Source organism: Bombus terrestris, chromosome 7, assembly GCF_910591885.1.
Source record: "Bombus terrestris chromosome 7, iyBomTerr1.2, whole genome shotgun sequence".
In the NCBI taxonomy this organism is placed as follows: domain Eukaryota; kingdom Metazoa; phylum Arthropoda; class Insecta; order Hymenoptera; family Apidae; genus Bombus; species Bombus terrestris.
Genome location: NC_063275.1, coordinates 24,741,307 through 24,764,787, shown reverse-complemented (window position 1 = coordinate 24,764,787; position 23,481 = coordinate 24,741,307). Strand labels below are relative to the sequence as shown.

At 37.3% G+C, this 23,481-nt stretch overlaps 1 protein-coding gene across 4 annotated transcripts in view; it reads right to left on the bottom strand.

Moving 5' to 3' along the window:
* LOC100645197 (protein couch potato) overlaps positions 1 to 23,481 on the bottom strand; it is a 198,179-nt gene that overhangs the window by 51,603 nt on the left and 123,095 nt on the right. For 3 of the 4 annotated variants that reach the window (XM_048407170.1, XM_048407172.1, XM_048407174.1), the window contains exons 4-5: positions 8,811 to 8,873; positions 5,924 to 6,065 (exon numbers count right to left, since the gene is read on the bottom strand). In XM_048407170.1, the coding sequence (XP_048263127.1) occupies positions 5,924 to 6,065; positions 8,811 to 8,873 (205 nt within the window). The remainder of the gene's footprint in view (positions 1 to 5,923; positions 6,066 to 8,810; positions 8,874 to 23,481) is intronic. The other variant, XM_048407171.1, reaches the window with a different exon arrangement.

Genomic DNA, 23,481 nt, shown 5'->3' with positions numbered 1-23,481 from the left:
GGATCGTCGATCGTAGTCGGTATCTGCAACAGTTCCACGTGATTTTTACCTTTTACCTTTTACCTTTTACCTTTTTACCTTTTAAGAAACTTGTAATCGTATCTTTTACCTTTGAACGAGGTATCGTATAGCTTGTTACGAAATAACGAGGAGATATTTTTGAATCGTAGGAAGAAGATACGACAAAGTTTCAGCTTATTTCAGTTTCAAAATGGTAATTTTAATTAAAAAGAGCAGTATAGTATTTAGATATACGCTATACAATCTCCGTACCTGCATCCATGCTCTATATGAGAAATATGGATTGGAAAATAGAAAACGCTTTACCTCTGTTGTTTCTTTTTCTCGTTTCATGGGGATTAACTTCTATTTCTGTTTCAGTCGCATCAACGAATGGGTCGACGCTTCATAGATTTAAGCTTTTAGCTTCTTTACGCAGATCGAATTTCTCTTTTCGCTCGAGATGGAAATAAGAAACCTGTCGGTGTGCTCCAAGTATCGATCGAAATTGAACTAAAATCAGCGAAAGCACGGGTATGCACGAAGGAGACCACGCCTAATTAGACGCAAAATATTGTTAAATTATTCAGCTAATCTTGTCTCCGTAAAATCAATGGCGATTTTAAACGATCATCGTTGATCGGCGATACGACGAGTTATAATACGAGGCAAATAGCAACTCTAAAATCAGACCGTGTACATATCTAATACGATCTCAAACTATCGCGCAAAGTAACCGATGCGAGAGCAAATTCTTAAGATCGCCGTTTCCCTCGACGATATTCAAATTCTATATTTAAAGGCACGAACGTAGTAATAACCAAATAACCAGGACGTCGAATCGAAAACAAACCTAGCTTCAACTATCTACGAAATAGAAGCTTCCTCGACGCGATCACCGGTAATCGAATTTTTTCACTGGTTTTGAGAGCGCAACGATCGATGTACGCTGCTTTACACCCACGTCTACGTCAGGTTATATTCTCATCTCATATCGTCCGAGGCAACTTTTTCTTTTCTCGCTTATTTCCATCTCTTTGCGTTCGATCGCCGCGCAAAACACACAGACACTCGCCACGCAGAGAAAGGGAACGTTCTCGGTGCGATTTTTATATCGGCCACTTACCAACACCCTTCGATATTTTCGAAAGGCGCACGCTACAGGAATTGACGTTTCAATTACACCGTCGATATTCCTTTAACCGGATCCTTCCTCTGTCTTTTCGTTTTCATCGAGAGATCGTTTTCCAAGGGGAGAATTCGCCGACGTTCTCGACGAGAGTACACGGCCGGCTCTGCGTGGGAAATTCGACGCACGCCTATCGGCATAACGCTCGAAATCGAAGTAGCTGTGACTTTTCACGCGGAAATCGCGCTATTTTTACCGGGGCGCTCTCAATAATTCAACACACAGTCCACCAAGGTCTCGATGCTCGCCCGATTCTTTCCCTCCCGATAGTTTTCGCGCCTCCGCGTCTCCTATACGCGGATCGACCGGACATGTTTTATTCACAAGTAGCCTCTCCTGCAACTTCTTAAGCGTTCGATTTAACCAACTTTTTTTCCTATCTCGTGATTCGATTAGGTAACTTTGTTTCGCGCTACTTCTGCATCTATGGACGCTCTTGTAAAAAATTCAGCTGTTATATTATTCGCTAGCGAAGTTTTACGAGTTACGAGTTACGGATCACGGACGTTAATAAACAGATCGCGGACTTTTGCGCGTTCATAGGAAATTCGAAAGTGCTGCATAGGATGCGCGTAACGTGAAAAAATGTATAAGATATTTAAAGTACAGTTAGCGACTTCTGTGATACTTGGTGAACGAAATGTTTTTCGTTACGTTCTCGAAAGTACGAGCTTGCGTGAAAATCCACAGTCCGTTAATAAATATTTTTATACAGCGGTGTAACAAATTTGACGAGAAGCCTGTAACTTACCGTTACTACGACTTGTAATTCGTCAATTTACCAATATCGCTAGTTGTGCAACTTTTACAAGTCACAAGTTAAAACATTGTTGATGCTAATAAATATTTTCATGTAGCGGTAACGAGTTTGGTAATAAAACAAATACAATTTTTCAAGCGAATGATTATTCTATTCGATGAAAGATTATAGAGGTCTATGAATTTAGAGGTTGATGAATTATTACGCAACGGAGGCTTGGTAGGAAAAAGACGCATATTGGGTGAACATTTTAACGTCCTGTTATCTAAGTGTACGATTTAACCAAGATCTTTGTAAATATTTTTTCTTACGACATTTCTCAAAATAATATTATCGATATATTTAAAATGTAAGGTATTGGCATCAATTAAATTTTCCAGAAAATTGATTATTTAATGTAATGTAAAATTATTTTTGTGTCAATTTCGTGATTTTTCGTGGCATTCCACGATTCCTGCAATTGGGATAATAAACGAATATCAAAATCTTATCGAAGTAGATTCCATTTAAATTGCAAATAAAGAACGAAGCTGATCTGGAAAATATTAAAAAATAGCATCCGGGTTAAGGGATATTTAACGCTTTAAAATTTACCGTTTTACCACTGTAGATTCTAATATTATAGTAGAGCGACGGAGTGACAAGTTCCTTTTCCTTCTAATCTTATTTTCGAATTATTTATAAGTAATCGTTTGCATTATTAAGTTGCGAGAATAAATCTATTTTTTGGTTGATCAAATATTCCACTCAATAAGTTACTGGTATTTAGAAATTGGTAATTGGAAACAGAATTTAAAAGTAATACTTCTTATCGTGATCTTTAATAAACACTAGTATTCCGTAATTGGTAATACTTTACACGATATTTATACTATTATACAACTACAACAATTTTACGTAGTAATTTCTAGACGAATTACGAAATATTATTATCCTTTTTACAACTAATAACTTTCGAATCGTCGAAAGTACTCTATAACGAGTTCTTAGATTTTGTCATTCGTAAGGGAATTACGAAATATAGATCAGTGCACTTTCCTTTTAAATTAAACAAACGAATAATGAGTCAACGAATTCTGAGTCAACCAGCATAGATTACAGGAAAAAATGGGAGAATATTCGTTAGTTGATTACCAAGTGTTAATTATGAAACGAAAGCCGATGTTTGCGTTCACGAGAAACGTATGGTATCGATCACGAATTTGAGACCAACCCCTACCGTGCCGAGAAGGGGCTTCTTTAGGATAGTTGGATAGTTTGACAGCGGGTTGGCTTCTCACAGTATCACCGAAAGTATCACCGTTTATTTCAAGAGAAATATAACGAACCATAATCAGGCGTGTCGTAAATTTCACGCGTATAATACTGTACATTTAATACTATCATTTATAACACTAAACTTGAACATGTATTACTTATACATCGGATAATTAATAATTACGCTTGATCGTATCGATTAAATTTTACCACATGAAATAGGTATCTACGCATCTTCTTATATATCCTCGAGTATTGTACGTTCGATCGAATCATTCGATACTTTACATATTTTTCCTACTTCTGTATTTTCTTGCCTTTGTTAAAAGGAACGTTTTATCGAAAGATTCATTTCGGCTGAAATATTTAAACGTTTAAATTAAACAAATGAAATAAATAATATTTGCGAGAGGGGAAACCTACGATTCGCAGAAATGTTCGGCAGTGTGCGTTACAGTGGGTAAACGTCCGGTAAATGGAAGCAAGCGACATTTTACGACTTCGCCGCGCATCGTAAAATCCGTAGACAATTTTTCCACTTCGAGCCATCGTCTCGATATCGTTGGAAAATTGACGTTTTTATATATTTACGTGGTCGTAGCCTATCGGTAATCGATATCGTCGAACTGGTTGATATCGAACGTCGACCAATAAAATTCACTGTCCTGACCGCGTGGCTTATCCTTATTTCAAGAAGTCTCTTCACCATACCGACACGAATGCATATTTATTACCGATGTAAAACAACCATCCAAAGGGAATCCACTCGAGCTTCACACCGTTCTTTTTATCTCCTTAGATCGATTCGCATCGCATTCCACTAGACGCATCCACTGGATGGATTTACTTCTATGTCCTACGCGGTTCTGTAAATTTCTTTCTCTGGCGCTCTTTTTTTCTCCTATTTAAATAGCAAAATATTTTACAAATTTAAACTTTTATAAGTTTTACGTTTTATAAACTTCTTTCTCAAGCTCCTTTTTTCTCATTTAACCCCTTGCACTCTGTAAATTGTTCCATACGATTGGCTTGATTTACCATTTTATAACATAGAATTTTACTTTGAGGAGAAGAGGTAACGAATGTCCATGAATTTATTTGCTCGATGATTTATCGACGAGAATAGAAACAAATAATTTTGAGATAACATTAGAGGAGTACAAAGGGTTAAAGACTCGTTTCACGGCTTAAAGTAACGATTAAAACACTGGTGAGGATACGGACGAACGCAACAATTTTTCGAGTTTTCTCTTTCTCTTTTTGGCTCTTTTTCGTTCTGACAAAGAGTGTATTGTTCTATTCATTCGAATTTTAGTTACGTTCGACTGCATCGCCAATGTTGATTGTATGGATGATCGATAGAGTTAATATCGACGTCTATTGTTTCGCAAGGTAACCCAAAAAGAACGCGAGGAAAACGCATGCCCACACGTATCAAACTGATCGGACAGCGGTGGAAGTACGATAATTAATTTTCCGGCGATGTTGCCACGGTGGTATTGTATATTCTATTTCGGTAATATATGAAATGGGATTGATATTAATGTTCTGTTCAGACACCTGTCAAAATAATCGCTTCGATCGTGACACTAACTCGAATTTTAAATAAATTATGCCGTTATTTAATTGTTGGTTTATTAATTAAGGAAATTTGCCGATTAATCTTAAATTTCCCACTATATATTTTATGAATGTTACAATTTAAATTCTTCGCAGTAAACTATATGTAAATTTTATTGCCCGAAAAATGCCCATTAAAAACAAATTTGCAATTTGGGTAAGTAGATAAATATATTTATACACACGTAACTATAAAATGATATTGCTAGATTCATTCGCTATTTAACACTGGAAAAAGTATTTTAATCGACGCTATGAAAGTCGAACGTTTTTGAGTCGTAGAAAAGTCATCGATTATTAATAATTAGAACTTTATAATTTTTCACAAAATACATATACCAGTTTTATAAAGAAACAAATATATTCATCATTTAGTTGGCTATTAATTTATCGAGCCATCAATAGTTGTCTATATAAAATATCAAATATGGAAGGTTCCACACAAAGCAATATTATTGAAATCAATAACCACGTATGATCGTATTTTCCTTTGAATAAAAATCGCCGTTAACGTCGTCGAAAGCAGTCGAATGGTTTTATTAACCGCAAAAGTAAAACTGCAGGACCCGATGGATCTGGTATATCTACAGTTAAATAAGAAATACACAATCTGTTAGACGAGAATCACACTTGTTATATACCATCTATTTATTAACTCGTTAAATAAAAGTCATAAATCTGCAAATTGACGTAACCAAAGAAACATGACCAAAGAAACGTTTTTAAACATCACTATCGTCCCTTAATGCTCTCTCTGCAACATTTACCGCGAATATAATACAAAGGTATGGCTAATTTATCGTACTATATCCACGCTGTCCGATGCCTCGATTACCGAATGTCATAAGGGGTTCAAACTCGAGGACGTGTGGGGTTGGTGGACAGGAACGTCGGACGAAGAAAAAGAAATAAAAAAAAAAAAAAAGAAGAAAGAAATAGGAGGAAGATACGCTCCAAGATGACGGGCGGTGGTGGAAGAAGTAGAGAGAAAGAGATAGAGAAACAACAGGGAGGAAGATACGTTGTAGTTCGGTGCAGTGGGTGAGAATAGTAGTGAGACGTATCCAGCGAGTGAACGAGTGGCGGTGCATACTTACGTCCAGTTAGAGGGTGCATCAGAGCAGGGTGCGAGGTGGCTGCTGCAGCGGCTGGTTGCTTGGGTTTGCTAACCTTTGTGTTACTTTTTGCAAATTCCAAACGTATGGTTTGTGGCATATCAGGATCGAATCTAACCCCCTGCTGCAAATAGATTCCCTAAATTAGTAAACCGGGAGCACACGTGGATGCTTGGAATTGGTGAGAGGAGAACAAAGAGAGAAAAGACAGAGAGTGTGAGTGGCGGCAAAATTACGCTCGAAGGAATTCTATCGATCTACGCTTTCGTCGCCAGCCAAGCTTCGAAGTAGATTTTCGTTGTATTTTGCCTGCAATTAGAAGGGTTTGAAGAGAAATAGCTTCGAGACGCGAAGAATTTTTGGTACTCGTGACCTCACGCTTTTAGCTTTCGTTACTAAATAGCGGTAAAGCGTTTGTGATTTTGTCGAGGAGAGGTATTTTCGATTCTTGGTGAATTTGGAATTTTCAAACTTTTGTGACGGACAGTTTTAGAAGGCGATTTTAGTTACGTTTTAAACGCTTGTCGATAATCGTCGAATAGAGGGTTTCTTTAGTAATAAAACCGAACTCTCAATTGGTATTGGGATTGATAGATGACCGCAACAATTTGAATTGATTACTAGAACGGGTTATATCATAGGTTATGTCGGAATAGGTTACCCAATTTAATTTCGCTTTTCTATTTTACTTTGTTCGTTTAATTTGAATTTGTTTGCTATTCTCCGTCTTATAGGTACAAATTATCGTATAAAGCATAAAATACAAGGTAATATTAAATTGGGTAACTAACACCGGATAATTCAAATTCGGCACTTAATCGTTTTATGCTGTTCGTTTTGCACGATTTATCATACAAGATGTAAGATACGAAATAAAAATAAGATACTTGAAACTTAAGCAATCTTATATGTAATTGCCTGTGTAACCCGATCATCCATATTTAAATTATCGATCGAGAATTAAACAAAAAGTAAATGAAACTCTATTTACTATCTTAATTACTATTGTTCTAGTACTGTAGCATCGGTTTGACGACTGGCAACGAAAGTGTCGTATAAAACGATGCGTAGGGTAAGGGTGACGACGGTAGGGGATGAATAAGGGTGACGGAGTTACAGGAAAATTAGCACAAGATGGTGTGTGTATGTGTGTTTTCTGCGTGTATACATGTAAGTGTCTGTATATTCGTGTCTCTGTTGGTACAGTGGCTATCGATAGAAGTGGGTCGTTCGTTAGTCTGTTTCAGGCTGTTCTCAGCGTACGTGTCCATCCGACAAGAGGATGTTTCGAGTCTCTCTCGTACGTAACCGGTTACACAGGGTTATAAAGACATTGCAAATTGCGTGAGGTCAATTGCAGTGGTGTGATAAAAAAGAAGGATCGTACGTATACGTGTGTGAGTAATTTATACATGTACTCTTAATCTTTCCACAGCGAACAAGTAGCACGAGGAAGAAAGGCTCAAGGAACTATCGATTACAATATTATCTTCGCGTTTTACATATCGCTATATACGATGCGATTAATTAAAATTCATTACCCATTAAAGGATCAAGCTATATAAATATCGTTCGTATCTGTCGTGAGAAATACAAGAAATCTCGCGACGGTAAAGTGATAATTATTTTCCAAGTCGTTAATTCCGAATTCTTCGTAACTTTATTACACGATGAGAAGATTATTGTACCGTGTTACGATCCTTGAATTTTTATATTCCAATTCCTCTCTCGTTTCGACAAATGGAAAATATTTGTTACGTTTTAAGAGGATGTTCGCCGTAAGATCGAAAGGTAAACGTGCATACGGATAACAATTCTTTTTATTTCGTTCGAGCCGAAGATGATTTTTAACGTTTGAAAAGTATAATTGGCTGGAACACGATCGCAAAAACGTAGCAGAGTCGAACATACTTGTTTACTACACACGTATATATGGTCTACTGTATCGTTGAAATCTAACAGAATGTATTTGTACAAGATCCAAATCCATAGACTAAACGTCATATACTTCTATACATATGTAAACGATTTTTGTATCAAACTTGAAAACTCGACAGGGGTGTAAGAGAGAGAGAGAGAGAGAGAGAGAGAGAGAGAGAGAGAGAGAGAAAGAGAAAGAGAGAGGGGGAGATAGATAGATAGATAGATAGATAGATAGAGAGAGAGAGAGAGAGAGAGAGAGAGACAAGGGAGTGATTTCAAAGGCTAAAACGGGGGATGTGACACGCTTATTAAAAGGCAAAAAACAACACCATATATATGTATATTTCAGTATGGTAGTATCACACGGTGCAACCAGCGTTATTACAGTATGATGTTGGTATACGTATACGGAGAAACAAGGTAATTTATACTACGGATTCGTCCCAGGTTCAAAAAAACAGAGAAGATTACAGGAGGAAGCTAATTGTAGTACATAGAAACAGAAAGAAACTTTTATGTATAATATGTATATATATATATATATAATTAAATATGTATAATATATATATATATATATATTATATAATAAACAAATAAATGGTAGAAGAAAGAGAGTATGTGTGTAAGTACGTGTATGGTAATTGATAAAGGTAAATAGCTACGTAGCATTAACCCGTGCCAGCTGGAATCTAAGGCAAGGGTGTGTATTTTCATATATGTATATGATACTTTGAGAGAGACAAAAGATTGTAAAAAAAAAGGAATATATAATATATATAAGGGAGGAAGAAGAAAATTGCGGGCTATTGTTTGTACGTATGTGTATGTATATTCATATAATAGAGAGAAAGTATGGCTATATAATTGTAAGGGAGCCCGCGGGAGCTCTCGCGTTTTATCGAGCAGCTTTTTCTCTCTCGAATACCTACGAGAAACGGAGTATTACCTGAAGGTCCTGTTTCGCTGCCTCGGCGCCGGCCCTCGTGTGAAAAGTCACGAAACCCACCGGCTGAAATCAAACAAAACGTACGCGTCAATACGTTTCACTCGTTACATTCCTGCTTAGTATTGGGAAAAGAATTTCATCGTTATCTGTTGCGCATCGCTTTAATTCCATATCTAGCTTGCGAATGTTTACGCGTTCATAGGAAACGTAGAGTTGCAAAACTGTACAGAGCGCGCGCGATATGCTAAAACAGGTGAGAAGATAAAACGAAGATTTCAAAATATATAAAACGTGTCAGATAAGTACTCTTTATAATTTTCTCTTTCTATCGTGACAGGTGAAATAGATTTCTAGTTAGATTCCATCTTCCCGATTATATTCGTAAAAATATGAATTTGCATAAATGCTCGTAATAATAAATTATGGAAAAATATAGAAAATCGGACGATGTTATTATCGGACGAAAGCTATTTAAATTTTCTCAAGTAACACGCAGAATATCCTTTCTTATCAAAATGATCGTCGGTGATAGTGTTATTTTATATGCAGCTTTATTAAAACCTCGCCGAGTGAAAAAGGAAATAATTAAGGGAATAAAAGAGGGAATAAAAAAGGAAATCTTCGCATAGGTGGATTAAAAAGCTAGCGATACGACACCCTATATTGTTAAGTTACTAAATGTTAGTAGACAGTGAGATTTTCATCTCTATCCTTGCATTTTTAATTTATTGGGCAGTTCAGGTCTTGGAAAAAAAAAAGGAAACGTTTAGATTTTAATTAGGATGTGGAGTTTCATTCTGGTCCTGAAAACGACTGACATATCGCGGAGGTAAAGCAAGGCTAGATTTTTGATAGAAACCCCTCGAGGTTTAGGGTCGTGGAGCAATTTCTCCAAAGAAGAGGGACGCGTGATACATCGTCATGTTCTAGGCGTGTTTGCAGTGTCCCTGCAGAGTTTGTAAAAAGTGGAGAAGATTGCACCAAGCAATTTTTCATTCTTATGCCCTGATTAACCTCGGTTAACTGTGTTACCTTTTGATCGAAAATTTCATTACTTACAAAATTAAAAACTAATAAAGATGAATCAGTTTTAATTAGGTCGCTTTTAGTCCTTCAAAATGGAACGCGATTCAATTTATCCTTACTGCTTAAAGTTCCTTTTAATTTATTATTAAAATTAAGAAAATTGCGTTTTTGAAAATATAAACGTGAAAATATATAAACTCAATGTTAATTTTGTTAGCTGTTCATTCGATACTTGCTCGATGTTTCGAATATCTTTTTTTAAGTCCAACCATGTTTAAAAAGCTACGTCAAAGCTGGCTTTTACCGATCGTAAACTTTCTCCGCTGGAATTTCTTAGTCCAGTTTCTCGATCGAATAATAATTCTATTCTTGAAATCTTGTGAAATCATTTTTTTTTGTAGCGACGGTTGGTACGAATAGGAACAGCGTTTCGTTGAAAAATTATCTTTGTTGCTTTTGGTTCGGTTATGAAAGGCAATAGTTTGCTATGTAACATCTCCTAATATTCTATAACGTTCGATTTACGCTTCACAAACGCAATTTCGCTTAACGTATTCAGGTATGATCTGTGGTTTTCTGGAAATATCGAAGAGACAACGCAGAAAATACGTTTGAATTTATAATTATTCGCAGCAGTGTATACGTCGATAAACTATTTTTGTGCTACCGAAAGGCAATGACTCGATCTGAGAGAAAGTTGCGGATAACTCGGTCCTTCGACTTGACACGGCGAATCTATCAGCTATTTCGCTTATACCGTATCGATCGTACATCGACCGAAGGTTTAAAAGTACCTAATTCTCGATCTATCAAACCAAACAACCCCGTTGATCGATGTCAACGAACAATATATCATTCGATGTCGTAAAGAATAAAAAAGAAAAAAGAAAGAAAAAAGCAGACAACAAACGTTCGAAGCGTTGGAAAAGATAGAGCGTCTTATTGCACGGGACGAATCAGCTCGCAGAGCTTAAAATAGATCGAATAGACTTTCTGGCTAGAAGATGCTCGCAAGTTCACCCTCGGTTTTCTAAGAGGGGATTCGAGAAGCCTGTAATTCACCGAGAAACGAATCGTCCGTTCAACGGTCTTTTTACGGTGTAATTTTCCGGGGGAACTCGATGGAATTTCCACGCGTTTACCGCTGAGAACCGATACGGGTTTTCGGTTCGGTAAACGTTTGTGGTGAAACTATGCCGTGATTCTGTTTCATTGAGAAAAGAGCCACGAGCGACCCAGATTCGAATTTTCATCGATATACCATCGAATTCTTTTTCACTCGATTACCGAGCTAATTTTATTTTACCGTTTCGGAGAAAAGTAGAAAGCAGATCTGACTCGTTTATATTTTCTAACGTAAGCTTTCTCGTACAGTTTTATAACGCATTTTTTCGCTTCTTTCTCATAATTTTTTATCTAACAATTTAACGAAAAACGATTTAATCGATCGAACGAAGGAAGCGTTACGAATAAAAATCAGTTAATAGGCAAAAAGGAAATTTCTTCGATTAAAAAATATTATCTTTTTAAACAGCGCTGTATCATTTTTCTTTGTGGATAAATTCAGCGATATAGGATTAACGGTACAACTACCAAATCCGTCAAATCTAATGACAGGTTCGACGTTTTTCTGCTTTTGATATCGCTGAAAACATGCAGCTGCTTTTAGCAAGATTAAAATCGAATTTTATTCAGACAAAGGTACGATTGTATACAGCAATTTAATTGCATTATACCATTTAATCATTTATTTGCAGCGTATTTATTCTAGGTTAATCGATATACGAACAGAATTCTGTTTACCAACCGAGAAGTAAAGATTTTATATAGAGAGAAATGTCAAAGGTACAAATATCGATATAAGATGAATTCAGGCATAGCTCTGACATCGCATAAAGGATACTCCAACTTATTTAAAAACAAACTAATATCAACGCGAAATCTAAATTCTTCGACGTAAAAGAAAATTATAAAATTACGCCCAATAGGAAGTTTGCGATCGAGGAAAACAAAAATAGATAAACCCACCGATCGAATGCCTAAAACTTCAAAACGGAAGGCAACGACACGACGTTTCAAGTAACCTCAAGACGATCCTAAATAAGATTCGACGGTTTCTAGAAGCCACAAACCTTTTTAACCGATCTAGCCACAAGCAAGTACCTTTCTTTTCTTTTCTTGTACATGGAGAAATCCTCATGGACATTCCGCCGCTGTGGCAGCAGGAGAACAGTGTCGGACAAGCAAGTACCTGAAATCGCTACAACTGACACGTGTTGTACGTGCAGAAATATTACCACTAATACAAATACGATGTAAATGTCGTATCTACGTATTACTTACGATCAAACGATAAAGCACCGGTCTAATACGATACTGTGTAAGCCTGTGAAATACAGTTGTACGAGACTGTAGTCGCTAATAACCATCAGAGTTGGACGAGACTTGACACAGGTAAATTAAGAAAGAAAGTGGGGAAGATAAATAAATAAAAAGCATAGAAAGAAGATGTTTCCCGTCAAACTACCTTTGATTTTCCTCTTGATTTTCAGTTACCGCAAAAACGCGAGTGTTTATCGAAAAAGCAATTCATCGAATGGGAATAATCCGTTCAACAGTCGTGGCCGACGGATATTTCGAAAGCGTTGTTTCGTGCCAGCTTTATAACTATGATAATATTAGCCTGTGTATAACGATCCTCGACACGAGATATATTCCCGTTGTGTTTTCTACAAATTTTTATCGCCGTTGCAGGATCAAGATCTGATAAGCGAGAATTCGCGGAGTGGTACCGCGCACGCGACAAGGTGATATTCGTAAACGTGTTGCAAAATTATATCGGGGGCCGGATCAGATAACGCGGTAACGTTGCAAATAAATTTGTCGGGCTGAAAGCGATTATATAAATGGATAATAGAACGACAAAGGAATTTCGTTCGACGTTAACGTTTAAAACGAACGTTCACCGTTAAAGTTCTTTTCCGTACGATGCCGCGTAAATGGAGCCAATAACTTTCATATTGACTCCTCCGCAGTTTTCAAACGGAATCGATCGAATCGTTCCCGATAACGTGAATTTATTTCGTCTCTGGAGATGATCGGGAGTTTTATTAAATTTGCAACAATGCCGTCTACGCCCGTTTTCGCGAATTTCTCTATGCACGCTAGATGATATTTCTGGAGATGTATGTCGGGATCGTGGCATTTAGCACATCTCTGAAATATTCGTAGGTATGTGTTCAAGTTTTTAATTTTCAGATATCCGTGAACGTATAAATCGTAGCGTTCACGGGTAACACGTTAAATCGTTCGGAAAATTCTGTCGCGTTATTTAACCGAGCTTTGTGGCTTTATACCTTTGTAAGTTATATCTCGATGATTACGACCTCCATCTCGATAATTGCGAATAAACTTTAAGAATGGAACTTTCCAATCAGCTCGACAACTTTTTGCTTCAGGATATTCGTCAATGGAAATATAGGCAGAATTGTTCCTTTTTCGAAGAAGAAGTTACCCTGCAGTCATAGTACCTGTAAACTTTCCGTACTTTATGATAACTGTGTCTAGGAAAAATTGTCGATTGGAAGTGGCCGAACAACAATAAAATCGTTACAATGTCTTTCTATCAATCTCTCTCAAATTCACACGTGTCACGAACGACGTATCGATTCGATCTGCCGCCATAAAAAAGGAATTAGGAAACAATAAATACGAAAAACGATAAGACCGACAGGCTATGTACCTACGTGCAAAGAAACAGCCTTATCGTATCTACCATCGCTATCTACGATTGCCTTTCATTTTACGTTCACGCAGAATTTTCCATTTTGATCTTTGTCTCCTTTTTTCTCCTCTAGTACGGTTCCCAAGGTAAATAAATCTTCCAGTATAATTCTAAATCTAGATAAATCTTCCAGTATAATTCTAATAAACAGAAGATGGAAATATGAATGAAATTATCAGGTCGGTATTATGCCTGGCGATTTTTCATTAGAAGATAAACGACGAGAGGAAGGTCGGAAAATTCGATCGACAATAATATTTTCACAGATACTACTGAAAATAATTCATGGTAAACAGGATCGAAATGAAGGTAAACCGTTCTACCATTATTCGTCGTTCGATTCGAACAGGAAAAGCAAGAAAAATGAGAAGAATGAATTCAATAGAAGGAAAACATTTTGAATTAAGCGATATACAGAGAAAGGTTAGGCGAATGGAAATAGCATCTCGTTACTCGGATGAGATAAGTGAGTCCTATTTCTAAAATCGCCACTTGTGACGAAAACCAGATTTTATACGATAATAATCGTAAGTGATTTCTATACTCATAAGCTCGCGAATACTCCGATAATCTTTTAATTTTTTCCCGAAGAAATTGTTTTCAAACGAAGAAATCACAACATCATGGTATTATTATCAAGCTACTAGATACTGTAACTCGAGTTTCTGACTTGTCTTAGTTTACGATAAGATGTAAAGTACATTTACACTGTGATTTTTTTTTGTATTATATTTTTATCACGTGTTTCGTTAACGTCGCTAGCGAACGTAAAAATTGTCGACTCTACGTCGAATAAAATGAATAACAATGATAAAAGTTTTCTCGAAGGAAAATGATACATACACGAATCTGGCTAATACGATAAAATGTTCCATACATCTTTGGTCGCGACATCGAATCCACGTATCGATTCGTGGGAAGTACTTATTTACATGTTCAGTGAGCGAATCGTGTGTCTGACTTTCATTTCGTGCTACCGGTTACGTTCCCGGAACTGTTATCGAAACACGGAATTTCCGAACGTAATGTAACGTTTCGTCGAGCTTATTTTTATCAATAGGTTCATCGTGGTGGTCGCATGTAGGTTAACAGTTAGTGGTTGCGTGCAGCCTGATGAAGAACAATCAATTTTCACGTTCTCCGTTTCGACTTTTCCTCGTGCATCATCGTAAATGTGCCATTTTGACGCATACTTTCCTCGTTTTATAGCAATTTTAATTCGCTTAGCATAAATAAAATAAATCTTTGTAAAAGATAAATATATTTTAGAAACGGTTTTGATTCCTGTTTATTAACGATCTGATAACTTTTAGTAATCGGTGATCGTAAAATTACTTAATATAAAAAGTCTCGATATTTGTATTTGTTACTGCCATTGCCATTAACTCGATCGTTTGATATAAATTAAATTAGTTAATTACCTTTTTCCATGGTTTCTTTATGTACACCTTTTTATACACCATTTAAAGCTGCTTTTACTTGTGTATAAAAAAGTACTAGGATTTGAAAATGTTAATTTCATAAAATCGAGTAATACGAAAGACAAGGAAAGAAGAATTTGGTGTTCAATCAGAAGCATAAAAATCCATAGTAAAACAGATACCATGTGATAATATGAGCAGAGCAAAAGAAAGGATTGCGTAAAGGATTGCGCCTAAGGACTGCGCAAATCACAATAATCCGCGAATATCTAATTAAAAAAAAAAAAAAAAAGAAAAAAAGAAAATCGGGAATGTATGTAGATATACTGAAACACGAATACAAAGACACGGAATAGAATTTGACACATGACGCACCTTTAACGTCACGAGATCACATACCTTTAGGCGCTAAATTTCGTCAAAGAATGAATACGTACGCTAAAATCCAATCAGTCTAAATCTAACGTTACCGCTGATAACCTCGTAGTCGATTTGACGCGAAACGCTCACAACTGAAAAGAAACAAGTTTTGCAAAAAAATTGAAGTAAAAATATCTTTTAAACCAACCATTTCTCGACCCAAGTATTTACCTTTGGAATCTCGAAGGCACCGTTCAAACGGATAAAATTTTCGACCATCGCAAGACGAAAAAACGAAAGGCAAACGAAGCAAGTTTTATTCGAAACGTTTTACCGAATAACGCATAGTTTAGCGGATATCCGCGTGAATCGATTAAGACGGGACACCCTGTATATTGCTGGCATTATATACGCGAACCGACAGATAAGAAAAATGGCGACAAAGGTGTTTCATGCATATAAGGCAGCTCGACGATGGAAAATAGTATACACACGTGCGCGATTATGCATGTAACGATGGCGGTAAAGCAACTGCTCAGCCCGATTCCGCATAATCGAAGGGTTGGAAAATTACAATGCAGCCGGCTGGCGCAACATTTTCGAGCTTGGCTCGTAAAAGAACGCGAATACGTCTCGAATCTGGCCCAACTTTTCCCCGATACGGTCCCTCCCGCCGCTCCCTCTTCCGCCAGAGGAAATTTCCCTTCTTTTCCACGAAGCGCAAAGTCGCGCAAAGTAGTTGCAAATGGCAGGAATTATTTTTTACCCGTTACTTATTCCCGAACGAATAAATTGCGTTCGCGTCGCGTCGTTGCCAGGCAAATTGCTGTAATTCGCGAACGAGCTTCATTTTTCTTTCATTCAAAGTTTACCGTGTCTTTGTTTTCCGACGGTTCTACGAGATCGCTACAGGCAGATTCTCGAAAAGGATGAGAGTTAGGAGGTAAAATTGTATTCGCCGGATGGGTGTAAAGGGAAAGACGTAACTTTTGAAATGGATTCATCGTTTCGATTTAACTTTCATTTTATTTTATACTCGCTGTTTTCGCCAGGGAACGTCGGAAGGAATTGCGAGAATCTTCCTGGGGATTTCTTACCTTTTCGAAGAAACGTCTCAAACTGATTTCTTTAGAAAAAAGAAAGGAACGAAAGAATATTGAAATTACGTTTACATTGGATATTATTCGATTAAACTTTTTATTTGATAAGTCGACAGCGAATTTGTTATTTTTTCTACAATGGAGTTGGACAAATGTCGGCAATGGTGGAAACTATAAATCTTACATTTTTTTAAAACCAACAAAGATTCCATTCGATGAAATATCGTCGAACGATAATAGCAAATATTTTACAATTATTTTCGTAAATTCCTTACGGACAAAATCAGATGAATTTCATAAATGCTAAAATTTACGAGCCTCGTGGAACAGAGATTGACGTTTAAAAAGTTGTCATTTCACGAAGCAGAATTTCATAAAAGTCGTAAATATTTGACGCAAAATTTTAATAAACTTTCCGCTAGCTGATGTTTTGCGGCGAGCGAAGATCAAAGATCCAGGGCGTTAAAAATCATCAAAATTCCACGTTTAACAAAACGTTGGTTTAGCGCGGAATTTCCTTGCAAGGAAATTCTTCGCGAGGGAAACGACCGAATACCATAAAAGCAAAGTTCAGGAACTTGACGTCGGTGGCAAGTGAAATGCGAAGTACGGAATTCATCGGGATCTATAAAAAGGAAAGATTGGAAAGTGGCGTTCGTCGTTCAAGCGAATCCACTAATATCACTCCGAGGGAAGACGCGAAAAGAAAGCGTAAAATCAATGAGAATTTCACCCGAATGCAACAACCGCGATTCCAAACGTCGTTACATCTTTGTATCGCTGCTGCAAAATCAACTGGATTCGAGGTAAAAGGATTTTGAAAATACCTTTGCCACGGCCTCTTTGATCTGACGCGCGAATGCAAACGAATATCGAAGTTGGAACCTCGAATGGGAAAATTTGTTAAAAAACGATGGCGTCGATTTTTAACCGTAAAATTCTACGAGGAAGGATAAACTGTCGAATTTGCCGCTCGACGAACGGGGCAATTAGCGCGAGCAAATGGTAGAGGAAACTCGTATCGATCTGCGCGCTCGTACCTAACGGTGCCAGCGATATCCGTAAAGGGACAATCCCAGAAAACGAGAACTTTTTACGGCATCGTTCGATGATATTATAACAGATGAAAACGTACGAGATAACCCGAAAAACTAAATTTTAGTTTTAGCGAAATATCTTTGAAAGAAAAATATTAAATAAGCAGAAAAGTAAAAAGAGACAGGAATATCGGCAGAATAATGCTTTCTATAATTATTGATATTCGAAGAAAAATATTTTATTAAACAACGTCGAAAGAAAGAGCGATATTTCGGAAATAATACTTACTTCTATTTTGAAATAGAAATACGGAACGTACGTATAGAGCGTTAAAAACGGTTGTACTTTGAATGGAAATGTGGAGAACGTGTAATGCCTGTTAAAGCGAATGCAACGATTTGGTTGTCAGTTTTGAAGTAATTAAGAGAACGAAAAGAAAGTCGTCGTTTTCGTTTGAGTTTGTGTCGAAACAAACGGTGGGTAATTTGAAAATTTTTACTATGGAGGAAGCTAATCTTCTACAACCTCTCGTGGCTTTGAAAGGAATGTTATTTGGAGCAACGTTTATTAAGACTTTTACGTGGTTGAACAAAAGGTTATAGAACATCTTGTACAGTAGAGGATCATCGATACATGTTAATTGGAAACCGATATCTATACGATAAGAGAAGCTTCATAGTCACCAATACACGGTTTCCACACATAACGATAAGCGGAATCGACAAATTCGATATTATATTTGTTCACGAAGGAAGATGTCGAAACAAAACTTGGAAATATCCACAAATTATGAATTTGTATGGTATCGGAACCATTCGGAGGACAAATTGACGATTCCATCTCTCCATTAACGAGGACCGCGTTCTTCGCAATGTATACCTTTTGTATCTAATGCTCGCAAACTTCCGACATATTTATTTCTCGTATATATTTCAAGCGGTAAATAGCAAACACTAGCCTGTTTTATTTAAGTTCGTACGTGTGCCGTCGAGAATAAAATGTTTTACTTGCGAGAGAAAGATTTTGAAAACGGTATTTTATTTGCAGGATACTGAAAATACCGACAATTGTATTTGATTGTTCGCTATCCAACGTACAAGTTACGTTAGATTCTAAAGAATTTAATGGAGGATAAACGTAATCGTATCGGAGAAACGATATTAAAAGCTTTAACAGAGACTGCAACTCCAGATACACGAATTTGGTCTTGTTCGTTTTCGCGAAGCAGAATACACTGACGATATTTCTGACAGCGTGAAAGACGCGCGATTTCAAAGTATCACAGATTCGCGATGAAACAATTATCTTTAAAATATGATACGTCCTTCCATCGAAAGACTGTTTAGTTTCGCTCGATTGATCTTTTGCTCATAAAAGAGAGTGGTCTAAGCGATGGAAAACTTTGAACGATGCACTTTGTTACGCGCGAATAGCCACGCTCGCGAAGAAAATAAATTTAATTTGCAAATATTATAGACCGTCGAGTTCCGATATTAGCTCTTTCCTTAATCTATTTTCGCTATCAAGAAGAATCTTAAATACTATTTATAACGCAAAGTTCGAGTATTTTATTGTACGAGTCACAACGCGAAGATAAAAATACTCTATTCGCGGTAAATTTCCTTCGTATTTAAAATATGATTTTATTCAAACGGTAGTACAACGATCGCTTAAAATCGCCAACTATCCGAAATACTTTTCCTACAAATTTTCGCCAACACTGGGTCTAATTTCACCTTCCCGCTAGACTTACTCCGTTAATACTAAATTATCGAATATCCTCCTACCGCACACAGCCCTCTAATCGCTAATGCAGGCATTCTCTCTCATTCGGAGGCCACAGATTTGTCCCGAACACCAGCGAGATCTCTTTACACGCATCTCGAATTTCCAATCGCGCGTATTTTCACGACACAGCCCTGTCGAAGGGAAACGAGGTCGATCCGTCGAACTCGGCCGTTCGAGATCAAATTCGCCTTCGAGCGTGACGTCATCCGGCATCCTTCGATGCGAAAATGCATTCCTTCCTCGGGTCGATGCCGATCTCCCCCTCCTGTTCGTTATTTTAGAATTCTCGGGTGTACGAGTAAAGGCCAGGGCGGCCGCGCACATCATACCGCCACAAAGCGAACACACATAGCCGTATAGATGCATAATACAGGGTGTTGAAATAAAAGCGAGCGAGATTTATAAGGCGCGGGGATAGATGTCAAGATATGGAAGATAGTTGGCGTATAAAGGAGTCGTTCGAAGCTTAGGTTTCCAGTTATAAGCGACTTAATTTGCTGCGCCAAAAATACACTAGTAGCTCTCTAACGTAGTCGTAGATCAATAAATCAGCTGTCCTCACCTTCTCCTTCGTTTCGCTCGCTCTGACCGAACGTGAGCGACGATAGAATTTCGGCTGTTATATTCGAAGAACGCGGCGGAAAGAAGACGCGATATGCCACGTTTTTAGTTTTTCCACGAGACTATATATATTTCTTTAAAGATCCAGCGCCATGCCATAGTCGACGCTTCGTCCAAATTCCATCGAAAGATATTTAGACGAAAAATATCGATTTCAAAAATATCTGTTATAGTTACATAGACGTCGAGATAAACTTTTTCCAAAACGAGTTTCTTCGAACGCAAAGTTTAGGCAAACTTTACAATTCACGACGAAACTTCGTTGGTCTGTCATCCGTTGCTAAAAGCTTTCGTATGTATCTTTGAATAAGCTTTCAACCGTGTTGTTACACCAAAGTGTATCCTTTTGTGCGCTAGACAACATCGAAATCAAGAAGTCGAGAAAATTGTACTCGTCGTATTGTTCGTTCGTAAACTTCGTTTAATCTCGTTCGTTCGCCTCGGAGCGAGAAACACGAAGTACGAGCCGAACAGAGAGAAGGATTCGTCAGCTTAAATTGTTTATAACGCGAGACACAAACCTCAAACGACGTTTCCGTACGCGAACTCGTTCCATTGTCTTCGCGTTTGGATTCAAACTTTATACAAGTATCGTTTACATTTTTTTGTTTAACACTCTATAGAAAGGCAGAGAACCGAACGAAAGAGGAGGGTGGAAAACGCTTAATGGTCGAACGGGGTGAAAGGATTTTCCAACGTTAACGTTGGCAACGTTGTGTCGCGTGTGACGCGTGTGTTCCCACTGATGGCGCATAAATTAATGTTATCACGGTTGAACGTTGTATATCCGACCCAACATGGCGGCCACGATGCCTTCCGCGAAGGCATAAAATTGATGTATTTTTTTGCAGCCGAATCGATTAGACGTTTTCCATCGTTACGTGACTCACGTAACGCTGTAGACTTTGTTTCTTTTTGTCGCCGGTTGGTTAATGTCGGTGGCTCGTTAATTCCGCTAACGTTCTATCTGCTGGTTTTCTTTTCGATTTGGTAAAACGTAGAACAAGTATACGGTGTACGTCGTTGATGCTGGAAGGTTAATAAATTTGCGAAATAGACGGTGATTTACAGTGGTTAGAAAAAATATCGGCACACCGTTGTATCTATTATGGCATTTTTACGGACCAATTAATTAGCTCCAAGAATATCGAATTTCGTATCGTTTGCCAGCATGTTGCCTCTTTCTTTTAAGTTTCTTTAACGTAAAATGCGATCGGAAACATCCGATATTACGAAAATGAATTAGGGAACCTGATAAAAGGACGCTTCGTTGGAAAGTCACTTGTGCAGTCGCTGTATTAGTTATCGGATCGATACGTAGGGTAATTGCAGCTAATATGGAACGTTTGATTTTAAAAGTTTGTTAAAGAGAGAAACATGCTTTTCTTTCGATGAGATTAACGTTGAATCAAAATTAACGAATACTCGTACGCTAATAGTTAACTATGCAAAACTTTATGTATCTCGAAGACACTCTTCGAGCGAAATTCGAATGCCCTTGTCTTTTGCTTCTAACGAAATATATTGCACCGTTGCTGATTGATTCTTCGTCAGTTACTTGCCGAGATATCGCGGCGTTCCGTATAAAGCGCTGTTCCATATCAGTTACAGTTACCCTATATCGTTTTCCTTCGATAAAACATTAATTACGTGTACGCGTAACTCCTTTAAAATATCGTACATGGCGAGTCGATAAATTCCGCGAGTTAATTTTACTAAATTCGCAATGCGAATTGCCAATGTGATCATACAAATTTGACACCGTGGAAACGAAGCTGATAAAGAAATAGATAGATTGGAAAATAAGAATATGTGCCGATGCTTATCGCAGCCGTTGTATATCGGAATTTTCACAACGAGTCGTAAAAGTGAAATTACGCGTCGACGGGGGAAAGGAACCAGGCCCATAGAGAAAACCATTCACGACGTAGGTGACCCATCGTACGAGTGTATCTTTGGCCGTAGGAAAGTAGTAGGGTGCGTGGATTATTGGTAAAAAAGTAAAGATGGGTTTGTCCTTGATATGAAGGGAGTGTTGCTTGTCGTTAAGGAGTATCGCTTGTTGTTAGACCGTGTTACGAGACGTCGGGGAGAATCGACAGGGGTTTCCTTAGGTATATTGATTTTTCTGTTCATTATAATGTATTATTATTTGTAATTAACATTTGTAATAGATTATCGCCAGTAACAATGGTACGTTGAATTTTCCGTTGATTATACTTGTTATCGTGTTTCGTCAATGTTTATAAGAGACCATTACCAGGAACAATGCGATGTTGAATTTTGTGTTAATTATTGTACGATCAGCGCTGTTTCTAGTCGATATTTGTAATAGCTATATTCGCCTGCTAATCGAAAGGTTCATAGCGAAACGAGTCCTGTCGAGATTTTTCTTTTTCTCGGAAACCAAGAAAACAGAAACAAAAGAAGAAAGGGAAAGAAAGAAAAGATACTTTAGCACCTTCGACCTTCGTTCGATGGATCGTAGTTTTCCGTTTTTAAAATATTCATCAAGCAGCATAGCTGCTTATACACGACTGGACGTTATTTATGATCGTATTGCAATAGGTTAGGTCATAGACGATCTTTCGATAGCGTCGGTGATCGATCGAGTTACGAATCTCTCTTCTGACTGCTACGATATTTTGTTATCTAAAAAAAAAAAAATTGAGAAATTTGACAAGCATCATTTTAATTCCGAGCTCGTTAATTTGAAATTTTAGAAAAGCAATTTTTTCTATTCACCGATCTGATTTCCGATAAATAATACCATCGTCCTTCACAATAACGTATTTCATAACGGCGACAGCAAAAATATCGAAAAATAACATTTACATTAGTAAAGATCAGGCAGAACGCGAACGACAGGAAAAACACAGGTCGTGTTTGCGTTGCCGCGAATTCAACGGAATATTTCATCGAACAGATCTACGAACCTCTCGAATTTCCATTAATTTCGCGTGATACAGTGGATTATATTACTATCGTCGTATTATTATATTATAAATCATTATATCGACGACATAAAGGGGCGTTCAGACCGATACTCGTCCGTTCCCTGCTTTCATAAAATTTTATTCACCAGTAAAAAAGATGTAATATTTGTTATCGAGATATGGAATAATAACCGTAAAGAAGGGACGCGGTTTCTATTATTCGAAAATTCTCTCGTTCGAGCTTTAAAAACGAATTTTGTCTCCCTGTTAGTTCGGATACTGCAGATTCCATTGTATTGTATTTGCATGCTTTTCCCTTACAATTTTATCTCGATATTAATATTGATATCATAAATTGCGCAGTTTCACGATAAATTTTACCCTTTTCTCTATGGAAAATTACAAGTTGTCCTCTATCAAAACTAATATAATCTTTCCTTTTCGTAACGTGTCAAATTTCTTGTATCATCAAAATATCAGTGTTCATTTCCTCTGACGTTAATTATACGAGAGAAATCTATTTTGCAGTTCTAAGAATTGTTTCTAAGAATTGCTAGATTTACAGAACGCGAACGAGTGTCCACATATCGAGTACAA